The 18502-nt window shown below is 40.8% G+C and overlaps 1 protein-coding gene across 3 annotated transcripts in view; it reads right to left on the reverse strand.

The window, feature by feature from the left end:
- Positions 1-3087: 3087 nt before the first annotated feature.
- Positions 3088-18502, reverse strand: part of IDE (insulin degrading enzyme) — a 121000-nt gene continuing 105585 nt past the window's right edge. Inside the window, exons 9-15 of one of the 3 annotated variants that reach the window (XM_007471561.1) lie at positions 17781-17892; positions 15736-15903; positions 14126-14398; positions 12991-13052; positions 7348-7420; positions 6581-6648; positions 3088-5919 (exon numbers count right to left, since the gene is read on the reverse strand). In XM_007471561.1, coding sequence (XP_007471623.1) covers positions 5824-5919; positions 6581-6648; positions 7348-7420; positions 12991-13052; positions 14126-14398; positions 15736-15903; positions 17781-17892 — 852 coding nt within the window. In that variant the 3' untranslated portion in view covers positions 3088-5823. The remainder of the gene's footprint in view (positions 5920-6580; positions 6649-7347; positions 7421-12990; positions 13053-14125; positions 14399-15735; positions 15904-17780; positions 17893-18502) is intronic. The other 2 variants (XM_007471559.1, XM_007471560.1) reach the window with 2 other exon arrangements.

An 18502-nucleotide genomic window follows, 5' to 3' on the forward strand; every position in this document is an offset into this window, starting at 1 on the left:
TCCTGTTTCCCTGTAGAACTTTTACAGTTCTAGTTTTTATGTTTAAATCTGTAGGCCTTTTTGAGTTAATTCTGTATATACTGTGAGATAAGGGTTAAGGTTCTTTTTTTTTTTTCCCGTAAGGATATCCAGTTGTTCTTGAACCATTCATAGAAAAGACTACTTTTCCCCCATCAAATTACCATGACACTTTAGTCAAAAATTAATTGAAAGTAAGGTGGGGCTCTATTTCTGGACTTTGTTCCCTTCCATTGATCCATATGTCAATCCTTAGGCCAATACTCACTAGCTCGATTATAGTTTCATATAAGCCTTGCTATCAGGAAGGATAAATTTGTTCTTTGCATGTTCATGTACAATTTTAAATCAGCTTGTCTGATTTTAACGTCTGTCCAAAAAGCCTGCAGGAATTCTGACAAGCATTGCTTTAGAATCTATAGCTCAGTGGGGAAAAACAGATATCTTAAAAGCACTGTCCTACAATCCATGAATATGGATTTTGTCCTTTTATTTTGGTCTTTAAAAACTTTCCTTCAGTAACGTTATGAAGTTTTCAGTGTATGGGTTTTTCACATTTAAAAATATTTTGCCCCTAAATACTTTTTTGGTGCTATTATAAATTATTTGAATTTTGTGGACAGTATAATTTGTTGACATAAAATTGATTTGTTAATGTTATTTCCTGCAATCTTGTTAATTCAATTATTAGTAGTACCATTTTTGTAGTCCTTAGAGTTTTTTTCGTATGTGCTCATGCCATCTGTGAACAGTTTTACTTCATTCTTCCCAATCTTTATTGTACTGACGAGGACCTCATATACAAGTTTGAAAAAAGTAGTGAGAACATACATCCTCATCTTGGTGCATCTCTTAGGGTCAAAGTATTCAGTATTTTATCCTTACTTATGATGTGACCAGTAGGTATTTGTTAAATTCCCTTTATTAGGTTGAGGAAGTCCCTTCCATTCCTTGTTTGTTGAGAGCTGTATGAGTTTTGTAAAATGCTCTTACTCTACCTATTGAAACGACTATGTGGTTTTCCCTCCTTTTCTGTCACTATGGTAAACAATACTAATTGATTTTCAAATATTATACCAACCTTACATTCCTCCTACTCTGTCTTCATGTAAAGTTGGTATAATATTTGAAAATCAACTGTATAAAAAAATTCCTTTTTACACATCATTGGATTCAAATTGCCAACATTTTGTTAAAGACTTTCAGGACTTTGAAAAGGGTAATTGATTTACTTGAAATACCTTTGTCTGAGTTTGGTATAAGGGTAATGCTGACCTCATAAAAGGGTTCCCTCCTGCTTTCTAAAATGTAAGATTGGTATAATTTCATCCTTAAATGTCTGATAGAATTCACCAATGAAGCCATCTGGGTTTGGGATTTTCTTTGTGGAAAGGGCATTAATTCAATTTCTTAAAACAGATTAAGGGAATATTCATATTTTCTATTTCCTTTCATGTCTGTTTTGGTAATTTGTGTCTTTCAGGAAATGTACCTCTTTCATCTAAGTTGTCAAAATTACTTGTCTATAATGTCTAAACAAAAACAAAGGGGACATAGGCCAGACCTACCTTTGGGCGAGACCCAATTCCTGACTACAAATCGACAATGTTATTAGGAGATACTTGATGAAGTATGTAGGGGTGAGGAGTCAACATCTACGGAGAGAGAGGGAGGGAGGGAGGAATGCGCAGCAAACATTATTAAACTGGTGAATACAGGGCAAAGGCTATATGGGCATTCACTGTGCTATTTCTACAACTTCTGTAGATTTAGAACTTTTCCAAAAAGAAGTTAAATGATATATTCATATTCTACAACCCAGTGATTTAAAGAAATAATCAGAAAATACTCTGTCTGCACAAGGAGTTTTATCATGGATCAGAGTTTGAAAACACCCTAAATATCCCACTCTTAAGAGGACTGGATAAACAAACTACAGTATGACACCAAAAACTCAACAATAATGACAACAACAGCAAATACCACACATTTCCCAAGAGTATCCACGTGGAAAATTCTCAATATAGACTATGGAAAATGTTGTAACACTGAATATATGACCCCATTCTACTTGCACGGGAAAAAGACTGCAAAATAACAATGCAAAAAACGTGGCTGTCCTGGAGGGGTGGGGTTACAGATGACCTTGACTCTTCACACTCTCGTTCAGAATCACTTGAAGGATTCCAGATCATCTCATCACTCCAGGGGCGACAGCAAGGAGAGCGTGCATTGATGTAAGGGCCTAGCAGGCCAGGAGGCATGGGTCTGGATTGACTCCAAGAGGGAGGGAGATCCCCGTGGTGATAACTGGCCACAAGGGAGGCCAGCAGAGGGGCAACAACAGAGGACTGGAGGGGAGGCACACAGACTCTGAGACTTGGTCTCACTCCCTCCAAAATAGGCAAAGGTTGGGAGACTAAGGTGGTATCGGTGAAAAAAGTTAAGTTTCATACACATGTAAAAGCAACTGCCCTTCTACTTTGTTCCACAAGTACCTTTGTAGACTTGGTACCCATTATTACAGGAAATCCACATGGAACAATGAGAACCAGAGTTTAAAGATCTGAGTGGAGGTTTGAATCCGTGCTTCCTGCATGGTCTGGGGCAAACTGTTTAGCCTTTCTGAGCCTATTTTCGCTTCCGAAAACCTGGGATGAGGATGATTTTAATCATCGTCCTCCCATGTCAAAAGATTGGGTGAGAAAAGTAGCAATTCAGTACTACCAATAAGCTTTGCCACAAGAAACCATGGAGTGGTCAACGTTCAGGTTGATAAGGACAGTGAATGAACTTCATCGGATGGGCAGCACAGAATACTAGGGATCTAGAAGCCTACCGGTCAGAGGCCCTTCCAGGGAGGGCTTAGGAGGGCAGGAACCATCCTTACAAAGGGAGATGAGTATGTGAGAATCCTTGGTTTTCACCATAAACATGCTGCAAATAAGAGAAGGGGACCAGATGATTCCCCTCACACACCATGAGAGAGGGGGAAACTGCACCAAGCCCTAAAACCTGGGGTGGCTCCAGGCCTCCAGATGGGGCAGCTGTGTCCTCCCTAAGCACAAAGCCGACCATGTGTCCTGCACTACTGTCCTAGGTTGGAAACTGAAGAACCACCAGATTCCCTCTTGAAATGCTTGGTTGAACCAGCTGGTAACCACACGAGTAGAAAGATTATTTTGACAGGGAGTAAGAAGCCAGGGATCGGACAAGATATCTGCCTAACCTGCCGCTGGAGACACGCGAGGAAGATGAGGACAGAAATATTTTTTCTACCTTCTGAATTCTCCTCCCTGAAACTCGCAGGACAAATCTTTCTGGGTTTGGCGTCAGCAAGGAGTTCAGCCTCTCACACTGAGATTCCTGTTTTACGAAAGTGATCTACTCTTAAGACTGTGAAATTGACCCATTTATTTGACTAAATCACTGTTACCCAGATTCACTTAAAAAAAAAAAAAAATCCACTGCTTTCTACATTAGGAACAATGAAAGCAAGAAACATCGTCAAATCGGGATGTTGAGAGGTAGGTTGAGGATTGGCCACTGAAACTGTAAAAATAATACAAATGCAAACTCCAGAGGTGAAATTCAGGCAATTTATTGTAAACAGGATTACCCTAGCACTCTACCACGTACTGGCTGTGTCACATGCTCTCTCTTCCACATCAAGCGGTGAAAAAGAAGACTTTTCAAAAAGTCACGGGTAACTAACACCTTAGTGTGTTTCACAAATCTCATTTACTAAGCGCTGAGTAAAGAGCAGTAGCCAGGTAGTCTGTTATTGCTCAGGGACTGCAGCTTGGATCCATGTAGCTGAATCCGTAAGTATGCCTGAGTGATCCAACAGTAGCTCTAGATCCAAAGTGGAAACCAGACAATGCTAGAGCACACTCAAGAGCAACCACAGGTTCCTGTAAGACTACATGAGATGCCTTTCAGATTTCTTCACGTGACTTTCTCATAAAAATGACACTGTTAAATTTCACCCCCTCCCTTTTTTTTTAAAGAGCAAAAAGTTACCCAGTAGCACATAATTTTCCACAGAAAAGATATAAGTGGATTATTTACTTTTCCAGTGGTGGATTTATGCACTCAGGACTAGTTTTTGATCCCTCTCATATATATCTGCAGTTTGATGAAAAGCTGCATAGTCTACAAATGCATAAAACCAGAAGGAAGTGATGATGACTCACACACCTTCTGATGGACAAAGACAGGCTTCATACAAGGAAGCTCTTGAAGGCAGGGATAAAAAGATGGTTACAGCACCACATATGTCTGACAGTAGAAATGGAGCCCCGCTTTCAAAAGCAGCCTCCACAGTTGTGATTATCATTCTTGCCCCAAATTCAGATTATTCAGAAAAACAGAAAATGTGAAAACTTAAGATGTGAAAAGACATGACTCTACAGAAAGAAGTCCTGGCAAATCAAGTCATATGGAGGTGAAATGTCATTTGAAAATGCCATTCTTTACTTTGCCTGAGTTAGTGAACTACAGGGCCACTTACTGTTACTAGTTCCTGTATGTCTCCAATTTCTCTTTAAGTTTTAATAACAGTAAATATTTCAAAACAGCTGTTAAATCTACAGTAACAATTTCATCCAAAATTGTATCTCATGAAAAAAAATATTTTTTAAAAGTTCACTCCAGTCATCATCTGTGTGTTTGTATGTTTGAATTTATATATTCAAAAAGTAACTTTACACTTAAGGCAGTATTAGACTGGTAGCAAAACAGGATTCAGAGTCTCTACGGAGAGCACGCTATTGAAGAATCCAAGGCTTTCCTTTTTTTACCTCCAAAAAGGTGTCTTTGCACGTGTTGCCTTTTATATTCATAATGGGGCAAATATTTTGGTTCGTATACTGACTGCAATTTCGTGGTAGTAAAAAGTTACAGGTGTTTACAATAGATGATGTTGGAAAAGCATGTCACACACTCAGTGGGATCTGAAGTTGACCCTGTTTGTTTTTGTTAAATAAATACAGCAACGTGTTGATGGGGAAAAGTGACACTGATGGAACACTGCAAACCAACTATGAACAAGAATGTCAATATAATTCAATCAGAAAAAAACAAATCACAGTAATCCTGAGAAATTCATTTTGGGACAAAATTGATGTAAGGTAAGTCTGTATTTCTAGCACTGTAAATAAGTAGGGTGTTCTAGAGTTTTCCAGCATTTTACTAGTTTGAATAAAAAACGTTCAAATTCTATAAAAAGATTAAAACCATGCCTTATATAATCAGCAATTTCACTAATAAAAGAAAATTACATTGCTTTGTTCATTATCTGCCAAATGTAATGTTCTCCATTATTTACATGAAACCATTAAGTAGAAAGCAAAATTGAGGACCCATTTTTAAAAAGGTATTATCTTTCTATATGTTTTGAAGTCTTTTCTGTCAACCTAGGAGGCTTTTAGAAAAAAGCTAACATATTTTTCTTCTGACAAGTGACTATTTTACAGAATAAGGAAGAAAGTTTCTATAGGAATATCATCCATCATTTTAAGTATTGTTATATAAGGGACATTTCTCTTAGTAATGAAAAGAAAACTTTTAAAATATTAAGAGGCATGTATTTTAAAAATATTCTACATCTATAAGATTTTGTAACTTAATTACTTTGGATTTTTAATATTTCTACATAATGACATTTGACAACTTTTTTTTTTTTTTCTGTTTTTCTCTCTAATAGTGAACCAGAAAATATTAAAGTGGCCAAGACTGTTTTCCTATAGCCCTTGGAAGACTCAGGAATGCATCCACTTGCGCTTTCCCGCCCATGAGGAATCTTCAGAGTTTTGCAGCCATGAAGTTAATATGTGGTTTCACAAGGGGAAACAGTGGCAAACCACGCTTGAACTCAGTCATGTTCTGAATCACTTCAGGCTGCAAAGAAAAAAAGTTTTCTCTTAGTGTATTTAGCCTAAAAAGCAGACTGAACAGGACATAAACTTTATTTTTACATATACACACTAGTTTCTACACTATATATTACATATTATATCTACTGACCTCTCTTCCTGGATCAGTAAGGTCAGAGGGTCTATGCAAACCTATGGTGAATGTCCCCAGTAGGACTCTGGGCCAGAGGGAAGAATCTCAGCTTTCCTCCGGGCACTCGAGGGCAGGCCCACTGAGGGCTCAGGACCGCCGCTTTGGCGGAGTGGTAGAGGCCAGTGTGCCCACCCAGCAAGAGCCTAATTACACTGCCAGCTTCCTCTTCTTGCAAGTAAATGCCAACCTTTCCAGATGATTAACATGCACAAGCACTATGGAAAAGGCTGGGATAAATGTGGCTGGAGATGACTCATTGCAGAGTAACACAACCGTTCAAGCTAGAGGACAAGGCGGACAAGGGCGAAGGCTGAGTCTCTGCAGCTGAAAATGGAAAGAATGGCAACCTGGTCTTTAAGGGAGACCTAAAGTAGATGCCCGAATACCTCGTAACCTGAAATCTCTAGGTCTTACGTGTCCTGGTGAACAAGCTCCTTCTAAGTAGGAGATCCTCTAACAGGGCAAAAGCTAACATGAAATTTATATTTCTTACTTGTGGCAAGGCTGGTGCTTGTGACAAATTTATATCATTTTGACATGGGAACTCTCCAACCACAGGACCTATAAAAAACAAAAGGTTTAAGACTTTGCACTTATTGATACTTGTACACAAGAGCAAACAAACACAAACCAGACTCAGCTCACTAAAAATCTGCACCAGGTCCCGTTCATGTACCTTTCAGATCCTTTTAGGGTGTGTACTCCCAAGGCCTTGTTCGCTTGTCCTGCCTCCTATCCAGAGTGTCCCTAATGATGGTTCATGATGTTACTGTGCTTAAATAGCCTTGGCCGCAGCTGCTTTAGTGCCCAGCTCTGACCTCACTGGACCCTGAGGCTCTGGCCACCCAGAAGGACCCAGTAAAACAAACTGGAAGGCTGGGGGAGTAAATGGTCATGGGGCAAACCCTGGACAGTCACAGACAGGAGATGGGAAGGACAGATAAACTGCTCACCCTTCCCCCACCACATGCAGTTGTTCCATACAGCTTCTTTGGAGATGTCCTACCAGCACCTGGCCTTGTTTTCTTATGCAGCTGTAGCCAGCTCGGCACTGTGTCATCTGCTGTTGGCTCTCTCCTTCACTGCCTCATTTCCGTTTTCCCCTTATTTTTGCTTTGACAGAGCAGACCCTGTCTCTAGTTAGTTCCCCTTCTGTGCCCCTTTACTTCCTGGTGGTCTATAAGGGATGTGACTATGGCATGGTACAGCTATCGTGTGCCTAAAAACACACTTTTGAAAAAGTCAATACTCAATACTTACAAGAATCCATTTCTCTGGCAAGAACATGGACGGATACCTTATGTCTTCTTGGGGCATCTACCGCCAACATTTCCTGGGTGGAAAGAATAGCAAGGTCACCCTTTTGCCCCACTAAGGAACTTAAAATGAGGTGTGCTCTTACGACCATGAAGAATCAGCTCTCAGGCAGTCAGAAACAGTAAAGACGCCTCCCTTTCTTTCCCCTTACCTATAGTATTTCATTTGAACTCCACAAAGATTAGGAGGTAGGCAAGAATTATTCTTAACCCCATCTTACGATGAGAAAACCGAGTCCAGGGAGATTAAGTGCTCAAGCTCCTACGGCTAGTAGGTACCTGGGCTGGGATTAAAACCTTAGCCTAGTTCTCACTGGGGTGTGACGCAGGGCTGCACCTACTGATCTGCAGTGTTTGCAGAGACAATGGCCTGAGCTTAGTTAAGGGATGACCACGATGCTTGCCCCACTAAGAAGAAAACTAACATCCCTTGAGTGTCATCATGTATCAGCCTCTCTCCTATGTTAGCTCACTTGATTCTCTGTAAGCTAAACATAACGATGATTCCTGTTTTAGAGACTCTGACTCTAAAACAAAGAGTCACAGCTGGAGTCACACAGCTTGGAAGGGATGGTGCCAGAAGTGAGGTTTGCTTGTTCTCTCCATTGCACCACGTTGCTTTGAGGGACTCCCCTTAGTTACTACCAAGAAAGCCAGGAGTAGTATGTTGGCAGAAGGATCCTGTGGGGAAGTGCCTCCTCACCTTTTCCTTGATGCTGGACCTGTATTTGTCTTTTCCAAAGGGAAAACACAAGTTGTGATGAAGCTTCCCCTGATGCCTCAGCCAGCAGCAATGTTTTGTAACCTCAGAGGAAGAGATCATCAGCAAAGCCAGACTGACTCACGGTTATTTACGGAACAGTTATTGCAAGCCTGGCCCTGTGCAGCTGCAACGGAAGCCCTGCTGAGGTTGCACAGCAAGCTTGCCCACGGCTCTGCCAGCTGGCAGAACAGCCTCTTTCAGGAGCTCAGCCCAGGTCAGCCTCCAGTAACATTCAGTGCCCCATCTGAGAGCATCTTACGGGAGTAAAACGTTTGCTTCCAAAGACCTATTCTTGATCCCTTATCACCCAAACCTTCATTGCCCTCTTAACCTGTATCGGTTACAGCAGAATATCCTGTTCAATTTCCTGACCAACTTTGGATAATCCCCATTTTTCTAAAAACCAACCAATTGCAGAAATTTCTTAGAATTTCTCTATTCTAAGGAACACTAGAGTCCTAAGAGATATTTATAGGTATTCTGTGCAAAAAAAAAAAAAAAGTGTCCATAGTGATAGCAGCTTAGGAAATATTTTGTTAATCAAAACTGAACAAATGCTGGGCTAAAGAAATCTTAACTATGGGGTTCTTAGAACTTTTCAAAAGCTAACATGCTCTGTGATTCTCCAAGAATGAGAACAAAGAGTAGTCATTCCCAAACGTACATGGTCACGAAACCCTTTTTTCTAGGTACCCCCTATTAGTATCTTGTACCATGGAACATAGCTAGGGAAAGCCTGTTCTAGATTTAGCGTAAGCTTGGTAATAAATACTCTCATTCTTTTAAGACCAGAAAGTCAGTCTTATAACTGCTATTTTCACAAATTCAATAATCAGGTACCACCTGTGACTTCAAATAAATAACAGAATTTGTGGAAGGAAAGAGAAATCTTCATTTCTTCTGGAAACATCACAGTAAGTCATATTAAGTCATCATTCTTTTTGAACACACATAACTAATAATGTCTTAAAATAAATGTCTTAGGAACCAAAGAGAGCTGAACATGAGCACCCTCTTTTGTAGGCAGTCGAGAACAAGTAACTAACCTCACAAAGTGTAACAGTCTTAAGTAGTAAACCAATACAACTAAAACCCACTTTATAACACCAAGGAGGAAAACATATTCCGATCTAAAACATTCTGATTAAAATATTTAAAAATCCTAAGATTGAGTATTACTAATAAAGAGATAACGATAGAGACTGTTTAATAAATGCTACTAAGTGCCAATCACTTTACATACCTCATTTCAATGAATACCCCATAATCTCTATTTTGTAAATAAGGAAGCTTAAGTAATTTGGCCAAGGTCACAGAGCTAGCTAGCTGGTGATAGGGCTGAGCCCAGAGTCTGTGCTCAGAGGCCATATGTGCTCCTGCTGCTGCCCCACAGATCACTGATCACTGAGTGAGCAGCCCCACAGATCTGCCCCACAGATCACAGATCACTGAGTGAGCAGCTCTGAGCAGGGCTCTGGACGGCTGAACAGCCTGGCAGCGGACACGTGTCCTGGAGCCCTGCTCTCACACCCAACTCTGCCCCTCATGGTCCTACTGCAGCTCTCTCTCCACAGACACAAAGACTACCTGGGGTTATATTTCAGAACAGAATCTTATTTTATATATTGTTTTATTTAAAAAATATGTATGTGTTGGGAGTTCCCTGGTGGTCCAGTGGTTCGGACTCTGTGCTTCCACTGCAGGGATTATGGGTTTGATCCCTGGTCAGGGAGTTAAGATCCCACATGCTGCATGGTGTGGCCAAAAAATAAAAGAAAAAAAATTAAAAAAAAAAAGTATGCGCTTTTGTTACATATGTACACGCACATTTTTTTAAAATAGATTTTATTTTTTAAAGCAGTTTGGGTTCACAGCAAAATTGAGTGGAAGGTGCACAGATTTTCCATATACCCACTGCCCCTTCACAGGCCTAGCCTCCCCCTTGTCAAAATATATATTTTTTAAAAGACTATCACTGGGACTTCCCTGGTGGTGCAGTGGTTGGGAGTCCGCCTGCCAGTGCAGGGGACACGGGTTCGAGCCCTGGTCTGGGAGGATCCCACATGCCACAGAGTGGCTAGGCCCGTGAGCCGCAGCTGCTGAGCCTGCGCTCTAGATCCCTCACACTACAACTACTTAAGCCCGCAACAGGGGAAGCAGCCACCGCAATGAGAGGCCCGTGCACCGCGGCAAGGAGTAGCCCCCGCTTGCCGCAGCTGGGGAGGGCCCTCATGCAGCAGCGAAGACCCAACACAGCCAAAATTTAAAACTAAATAAATAATATTAAAAAAAAAGACTATCACTGCAAAAAAGCACAATTCCTCTATACAATGCAAGGGAGCCATGAGGTAAAGAAAATGGTAAATTGCCCAGCCAGCCATGTCCATAGCCAAAATGGTTCAAATCCCGTTGCTGAGAAAGGAACATTCAAAATACTGTCTTTTACTGTCAAATTTTGAACCTAAAATTGCTACTGTCTCTCTTTTCTTATTGCTAAGGTGTTATTGGCTATATGAATATTTGTTTGCACATACAGAGACCAGAAACCTTGTCGCCCTGCAGAGGATCTGGGGGGAAAGTAACTCGTAGACAGTGCTAAATCACCCTTTTCTTCTATGAAACTATCAGCACTTCCAACTCAGGGCTGTTTCATTTTCCTCACTCTCCCACACAGCACCAATAGTGGTGAATTAGATCTGATTAGCCTTCACTGCACAATTAATTTCACAAAATCATTCCAATGAGAACTGCAAGCACCACTCCTGTTACGGCAGTTACAACAGATACCTGAGAAATGACCTTGAAAAGCAGATGACATCCCTCACAGAGATGTTAGCATGAGGCAGGACCTGAGCTCCCAACGAAAAACCTGGTGTCTGATAAATCAGATATGAACCAGGAGAACTAGCTAAGGATACTAGATAGGGTATAATTCTAAGGTGCTATGGTAATTATGGAGTAGAATTTTGTTCCTTGTCCTAAAAAACAGACATAGAAGTATTTTACACAAATTAGAGGTCCCAATACATTACAAAGAATATATATAACACTTTAGGTACAACTCTATTACAGCATAAATTTTTAATTTCTGCACTTAGCATGGTTACTACACATTATATGCCCACTTAAAATTTTTGCTACCCTTCTATGAATTCTGTTACAGGTGGGGAAAATTTAGATGGTGTAAACCTCTTCAAGCTGTACTGGGAAAACTTTAATGGTGGTGCCTCTCTTTTCTCTTGATGAACTGAACTTTCTCAGTGAGCTCAGGCATTTAAAGCTCACAAATCTGGGACTTCCCTCATGGCGCAGTGGTTAAGAATCCGCCTGCCAATGCCGGGGACACAGGTTCTAGCCCTGCCCTGGGAAGATCTCACAGGCTGCAGAGCAGCTAAGTCCGTGCGCAACTACTGAGCCTGCGCCCTAGAGCCCACGAGCCACAACTACTGAGCCCGCGTGCCACAACTACTGGAGTCCACGCTCTGCAACAAGAGAAGCCACTGCAATGTGAAGCCCGCGCCCTGCAGCGAAGAGTAGCCCCCCGCTCACCGCAACTAGAGAAAGCCTGCGCGCAGCAATGAAGACCCAACACAGCCAAAAATAAATAAAGAAATATAATAATTAGTATAAAAAGTCATTCTACCTAAAAAAAAACTAACAAATCTCTAGTTTGGGATTATCAGATATAAACTACTATATATAAAATAGACAATAAGATCCTACTGTATAGCACAGGGAACTATATTCAATATCTTATAATAACCTATAATGGAAAAGAATATGAAAAAGAATATATATATATAAAAAACGGAATCACTTTGCTGTACACCTGAAACTAACACGACATTGTAAATCAACTATACTTCAATAAACACAATTAAAAAAAAAACAACTCAGAAGATCTCTGAACACAGTTCAAAGGTGAGTAATCATTTATTTTATTTATTTATTTATTTATTTATTTATCTTTTGCCGTACGCGGGCCTCTCACTGTTGTGGCCTCTCCCGTTGTGGAGCACAGGCTCCGGACGTGCAGGCTCAGTGGCCATGGCTCACGGGCCCAGCAGCTCTGCGGCATGTGGGATCTTCCCGGACCGGGGCACAAACCTGTGTCCCCTGCATCAGCAGGCGGACTCTCAACCACTGCGCCACCAGGGAAGCCCAGTAATCATTTATTTTTAAAAGGAGCCATAGTGGCACCTAAATTAGTGAAGATGATTTATAGTTGTCAGAGACTGGAAAATAATCTGATTCCCAAGTTCTATTTGTTTTCTTTGCTCTTTCTTCCCACCAAAAGCTCAGCGATGTTCTTTGTGGGCTGGGGCGAGGAACAGAGAGAAGAAATAGAAGGGTAACCTAAACAGGTGGATCTGGAAGCCAGGAAGGGCCACCATAGTCCTCGGTCCAGAGGGAGAGAAAAACAGTACTGGGTTCAATAGGGACTATCTCTTTTTCTTAACAGTAATATGTGTCAAAAATACTTAGGTCCAGGGCTTCCCTGGTGGCGCAGTGGTTGAGAGTCCGCCTGCCGATGCAGGGACATGGGTTCGTGCCCCAGTCCAGGAGGATCCCACATGCCGCAGAGCGGCTGGGCCTGTGAGCCACGGCTGCTGAGCCTGCGCATCCGGAGCCTGTGCTCCACGACGGGAGAGGCCACAACAGTGAAAGGCCCGCGTACCACACACACACACACACACAAAATACTTGGGTCCATAAAAATGCCTTCATAAATCCTGCCTGAATGGGTTCAAAGCAGCAACACAGAACACAGTGCATACAATATTTCCTTATCAGTCAAAATCTAAACATGCAAATTGAACTTACCTTATAGAATTTGATAATATCTTCCTTGGTAAGTGTTTTTAAATAGGCAACTTCTGTATTATCTAAAAAAGTAATCAAACAAGAATTTACAATATTTTCATTTTAAGTATCCCAGAACACTACACTAAATGACAATATACTTCACTCCAACACTCTTAAGAATCCATCTTTTTGAGTGATCATCTGCTCCTGCAAGTAGTAAGGGAATAAATTTCAAGTAAAAAGTAAGAGGATATCCTGTCTCTCTAGTTATGTTGGGTCTTGGGCTAGTCACTTCAAGTTTTCTGAGCCTCAGTTTCCTCATCTAGAAATTGGGGATAACAACTACTTAACTGACAATAACACAATACCAGGGGCACAGGGCAAATGCTCAATAAGTGGGAGGTACTGGGTTGGCCAAGAAGTTCGCACAGGTTTTTCCAAAACATCTTACGGAAAAACCTGAACGAACTTCTTGGCCAACCCAGTACTATTAACAGTGAATCCAACTGCTAGAAAAATTACAGGTAAGGAAACACAGGCCCCAAAAATATTGGCTGAGATCTTTGGCTTGTTGGTGTCACAGTGAGAACACAACCCAACTCTTTCTGACTTCTAGTGTAGCTGAGCGCACTCCATTGTTAATCTGTTCTAAGAAAGGCAAAAGGAAGCTGATAAGCAGGACACTTTGGGGAGCACAGTCTCCCAAATCTAAAAGCACTGACAAATTTTGGGAGATCCCTAAAGGGAAACGTTTGAACCCCTGTGCCTCCAGGGCAGCACCTGTCTCAACAGAGTTCAATTTGCACATTTTCCATTTAGAGTTATGAGAAATACCTACATATCTGTGCTCAGAGCCTCAGGGGCGTACTGAATGAACACAAAAAGTGAAATCAGATTTATTATTAGTGCATTATTATGAGATACAGATAGATCCAGCTCTAGTTCAGAGAAGGAAAAAAAAAAGTTCAAGTTTCTACTAGGAAATTGTTGTTACATTAAATAAAGATTCTTTAGAAGTGGTATGCCTCCACCCCCATCCCAAATCATACTGGAACATCACCTACAAAACAAATACCATTTTGTAGAATGGCATCAATGTCCTCAAATGTTTTACTTACATGCCATGAATGTTGGGGCCCTAATTTTGTCTTACCTCTGTCAAAATTGTATTGCTGCGAGATGATTTCCCCCCAGTATTTAGCACACTCTGCAGACAGTTTCTTTGGTTTGTCTAGTCGACGAATCGCTAATGCTTGGATGTGTTTTTGGAAGGCCTCTTCTGTCATGTCCTCTATGGTCTTTTCCATGGTAATTAAGAAAGCTTCCACTCTGCTTTCTAGGTAGTGAGGTGGCTTTTCCGACTGGATGATGAACCGTAAGCCCTGTATGCCATTGGCTCGGCGTGGCCCACTGAAGACAATATAGCCTGAAACGCAAACACCAGCCAGTCAGGACCTTGGCATTTGAGACATGGGTCACTCTTAATCTTTCAAAAATTATCCTGTCAGAGCAAATAAAATCTACTTTAGGGCTTTATATTATTCACCTCTGAAGAAATGAGCAATTAAAATATCTTCAGTTCCTAACGACAGGGCAGAAGAGCTCTCTGAAGAATAGTAGAAATTTGGAGATAAAACCCTTGTTTATCTTTCAAACTCAATATTCCCAGGCTCCTCCCTGTCTGCTAGTTAATCCCCTTCAATCCATGTTAAAGTTATTCTCATCCCTATGAAATGCAGAACTCATTTTCATCTCCTAACCATTGTCCTAGCTCGGCTTCCTTTCACATCCAAGTTCCTTGTGTGAACTTGCCTCCCCTATTGCATTTCTTGCTAGATAACCCATTCCTGGACCAACTCCATTCAGAATGCAAATCTTTAGACCAAGTAACTGAAGGTCATACTTCCACTGTCACCTTGTGAGCTCATACACTACCTACCGTCTACATCTTTCCTAAACAGCGTTCGTGGCTTGCCTTCTCCAGCTGCTCTGCCCCAAACCACACCTCCCTTCCTTCAGCATAGCCTTTAGAGTTTGAACACTCTTAGTAGCATTTGCCACATTGTACTACAATTATTCCTTACAGGTCTGCATTACTGACTAGATTGTGAGCTCCATGAAGGGAAAGACCATCCATAACTTATCCACTTTTGCTGTCCAGCATCTACCATTGTGGCTATTTAAAAGAAGATTGTTACTTGGGGACACTCACCCAAATCCTTTTTCATTGGTTATTCAATGTACATTACTGGGGCTTGTTTCTTTCCTTAATTGATCAAACCTGCCAGGATCTCCAAGGCTTTTAATAGTGCCTAGAACTCTGCCAAAACATTTCCTCAACAGACACTTACTGAGTACCTTCTATGTGCCCCAGGCTTGGGAAACAAAGATGAATAAAAGAAAATACCTGCCCCCTCAATGAACGCAAAATTCAGTAAATCTAAGCTTCTGTGGATGGCTTGCTTCCCACCTTGTCACCCATAACAGACTTCCCTTAGCATCCCACCCAAAATGACCTTTTTATAGACTCGTATGTAATGTAAACACAGTATCATCTCCTTAAGAACTGCTCTAATGTCCATGAGATGTTAATTGCTTATCTTCTAGAAGTGGATTCCCCACAAACAAGGCTTTCACAGTCTTTCTGAGTAGAGCATGCCTGAAGCATCATGCTAGGGGACTGTACATGTGGAGAATGCTCTCGAGGACAATGGCTGTTCCTCAAGGACTGAGGTATCCTGCCATCCCCTGGTTCCCCCTCACCCAGCTGTTCCTTGGTGCGCAGGGTGTTGAAGCATGGCTCGGAGATGATCTGACAGAAGAGCTCCAGAAACATGTTCTCCGAGGTGCTCTGCATGTCTGTTTGGTAGTATATCTCGATGCCACAGTTATTGTGAACTTCATTCCTCTGCTGATAGACAAACCATCCTCCTAGGAAGTTTCAAGAAGACAGCAACACGTTCAAAAATTTATTTAGGGTTTAATAAAGTTACTGCTTTGTTTGGCTGTTACAAAGTTGTTCAGTTCGGTTGGTGTCTTCTGGCAGTTCCAAACTATTACAATTAATTCATTAAGAATGTGAAACTCAACTTACCCAAGGGAATCCTAATACAGTGATCTGTACTTGGTAGGCTCTCTATAAATACTCACTGACTTTAAAGGGCAAAACACTTATAAAAAACCCATTTTATGACTAAGTATTAATGCTAAATGAGATCCATAGTTAACGAAATCTACAATGTAGTGTACATACTAGATTAGAACTAGCTAATATCTATAAGAACTTCAACAGAAATACTACCTATGTTTTAATAACCATACAAAACAATTTTTAAACGACTAGTTGTGCCAGTATCTATTTAGCATTCTATTCCTAATACTGTTTACCAACATCCACACTGAAGGTCAATTCACAAATTTACACAAATGTGCACAATGCTTAGAGATGACTTAGCCTAACACCTTACTTTAGAGATGAGGAAACTAAGACCCTGAGAAGCGGGGTGACTTGTCCAAGGACACAAAGTTGGAGGGTGGCGAGCTAAGACAAAAACTCAGATATGCTGTTCAAGTATTCATCAAAGTTATAAACAGATGGCTATGCTTTATGATCTGATAACTATTTCATGAGCAGTAAATGTGACTAAGCAAATACACAGTGTTTAGTCATTGCCTGATGACCATGTGCTACGGTTTTTGAATGGCAGTTTGTTCATTCATTCAATCACTTGTTCTTTCAGCTGTACCGAGCGGCTTGTGGGATATTAGTTTCCCAACCAGGAATCGAACCAGGGCGGTAGGCAGTGAAAGTGCAGAGTTCTAACCACTGGACCACTAGGGAATTCCCTTGAATGGCAGCTCCTGATTCTCCCTCTCTGCCATGCTGCGGTGACTGAGGAACAAACTAAGTGAAGTTTGAAAGTAACCATTACCAGGTCTGTAATGACTGGCCACGCAGAATAGCAGTGCTGTGCTCAAAGTGTCTTTGAGCATTCAACAAAGAGATCCTGAGGTAATGCTTTAGTAGCTACTCAAGTGAGCCAGACATAGACTCCAGCCTTAAGAAATGTATAGCCTAACAGGGGAGATGGAGATGCACTTCAATCCCAATACAAGAGAGGAAGTGCTGAGTAGGTTAAACAAGGAAAGGTTCAGAAAACCTGTGCTGGGGGTTCAGAAGAGGAAGTGATTACTTTTAGAAAAAGTTTAAAGAAAAAAATCAATGCTTCTCATCCCTGGTCTAACATACTTCCCACCATACAATTCTGAACAATATTGAAAATAATGCTTAATGAGTTCTATATCAAAGGAAACCACTGTTAATGTAAAAGTAACCCAACATTGCAGACTCCAATATATTATTATCAATTCTTTATATTAGTTCCTTATCAAATATGCATGCAATGAATACATGGTGTTATCTGCACCTGTGAGTCTTCTGCCAAAGACTCCTATGCACTCCTAATTCTAATTTACATTTTTTATAAATAAATTTTATTTCATGCTTCACAGTCAACATTTCTTTAGTTTTGTGATTTTTTTCCCTAACTCCTCTATACTCAATTACCAGTCAATTCCAGTATCATTCTCTTCAAAATAATTGCCTACCTCCAATTTTACCTCTTTGGCACTCCTACAGATAATTTTCCTGCAGAATTATCTACTTTTAGCTATAAATAGTAGAGGATCCCAGTAGATCTTTACCATAAAACTATATATTATCATCCAAGTGACTTCAACTCATCTGTAATCACACACAATATTATGTCAAAGTAGTCCATTACCAAAGATATAACATTTCCACTTACTGTCAGGGAGCTGAACTTCTCTATACCGAACCAGCTGACTTGGAAGGAGAGGTTTTGTATGAGCATGTTCAATAAGGGTGTCTTCAACCATCTGCATAATTCCTAATGCAGCCTGTGGAAGAAGATAGGTCATAGCACATTACAAATCACAAGTGTATCTTGATTAGATAGTAGCCCATGCAATATGAAACAACATGCTTGTGAAACAAACTAACCTAGTTTATCATAAAAGTGGATTTTTAAATCTTAAATACATTTGATCCTGTTCAAATGGATAAAAACTGAACTCATCAATTTTCAGTAGAGTCAGTATGGTAGTAGTGAAGAGAAACAGAGACCCAGACAATCATCAGCACTGATCTCGATTGTGGGGAAAAGGCACTGCCAAAGCTGGAGAGGTACTGATGATGGAAAGGTGGTCCCACGTCAATGACCCACACCACAGACACCTGGGGTTATAGCAAAGCAAAGGAGGTAAGCATGAGGCTTTATTCTGAATAAAACTGACCTGGGGAAGAATACTGTCTCAGCCACTTATTAGCACCTGACCTTGGCATATTGTTTTGGAGGCAATGTAACAGAGTGGTAGAAAGTGTGGGCTTTTAAGACAGACTACCAAGGGAATCTGGAATGCTTTCCACGTGCTAAACACTTGGAATATACTATCTAATTTAATCCTTATAAGTAGTTTTACCGATAAGGAAACTGAGCATAGAGAGATT

This window comes from Lipotes vexillifer, unplaced genomic scaffold (genome assembly GCF_000442215.2).
Source record: "Lipotes vexillifer unplaced genomic scaffold, Lipotes_vexillifer_v1.1 scaffold325, whole genome shotgun sequence".
Taxonomy (NCBI): domain Eukaryota; kingdom Metazoa; phylum Chordata; class Mammalia; order Artiodactyla; family Lipotidae; genus Lipotes; species Lipotes vexillifer.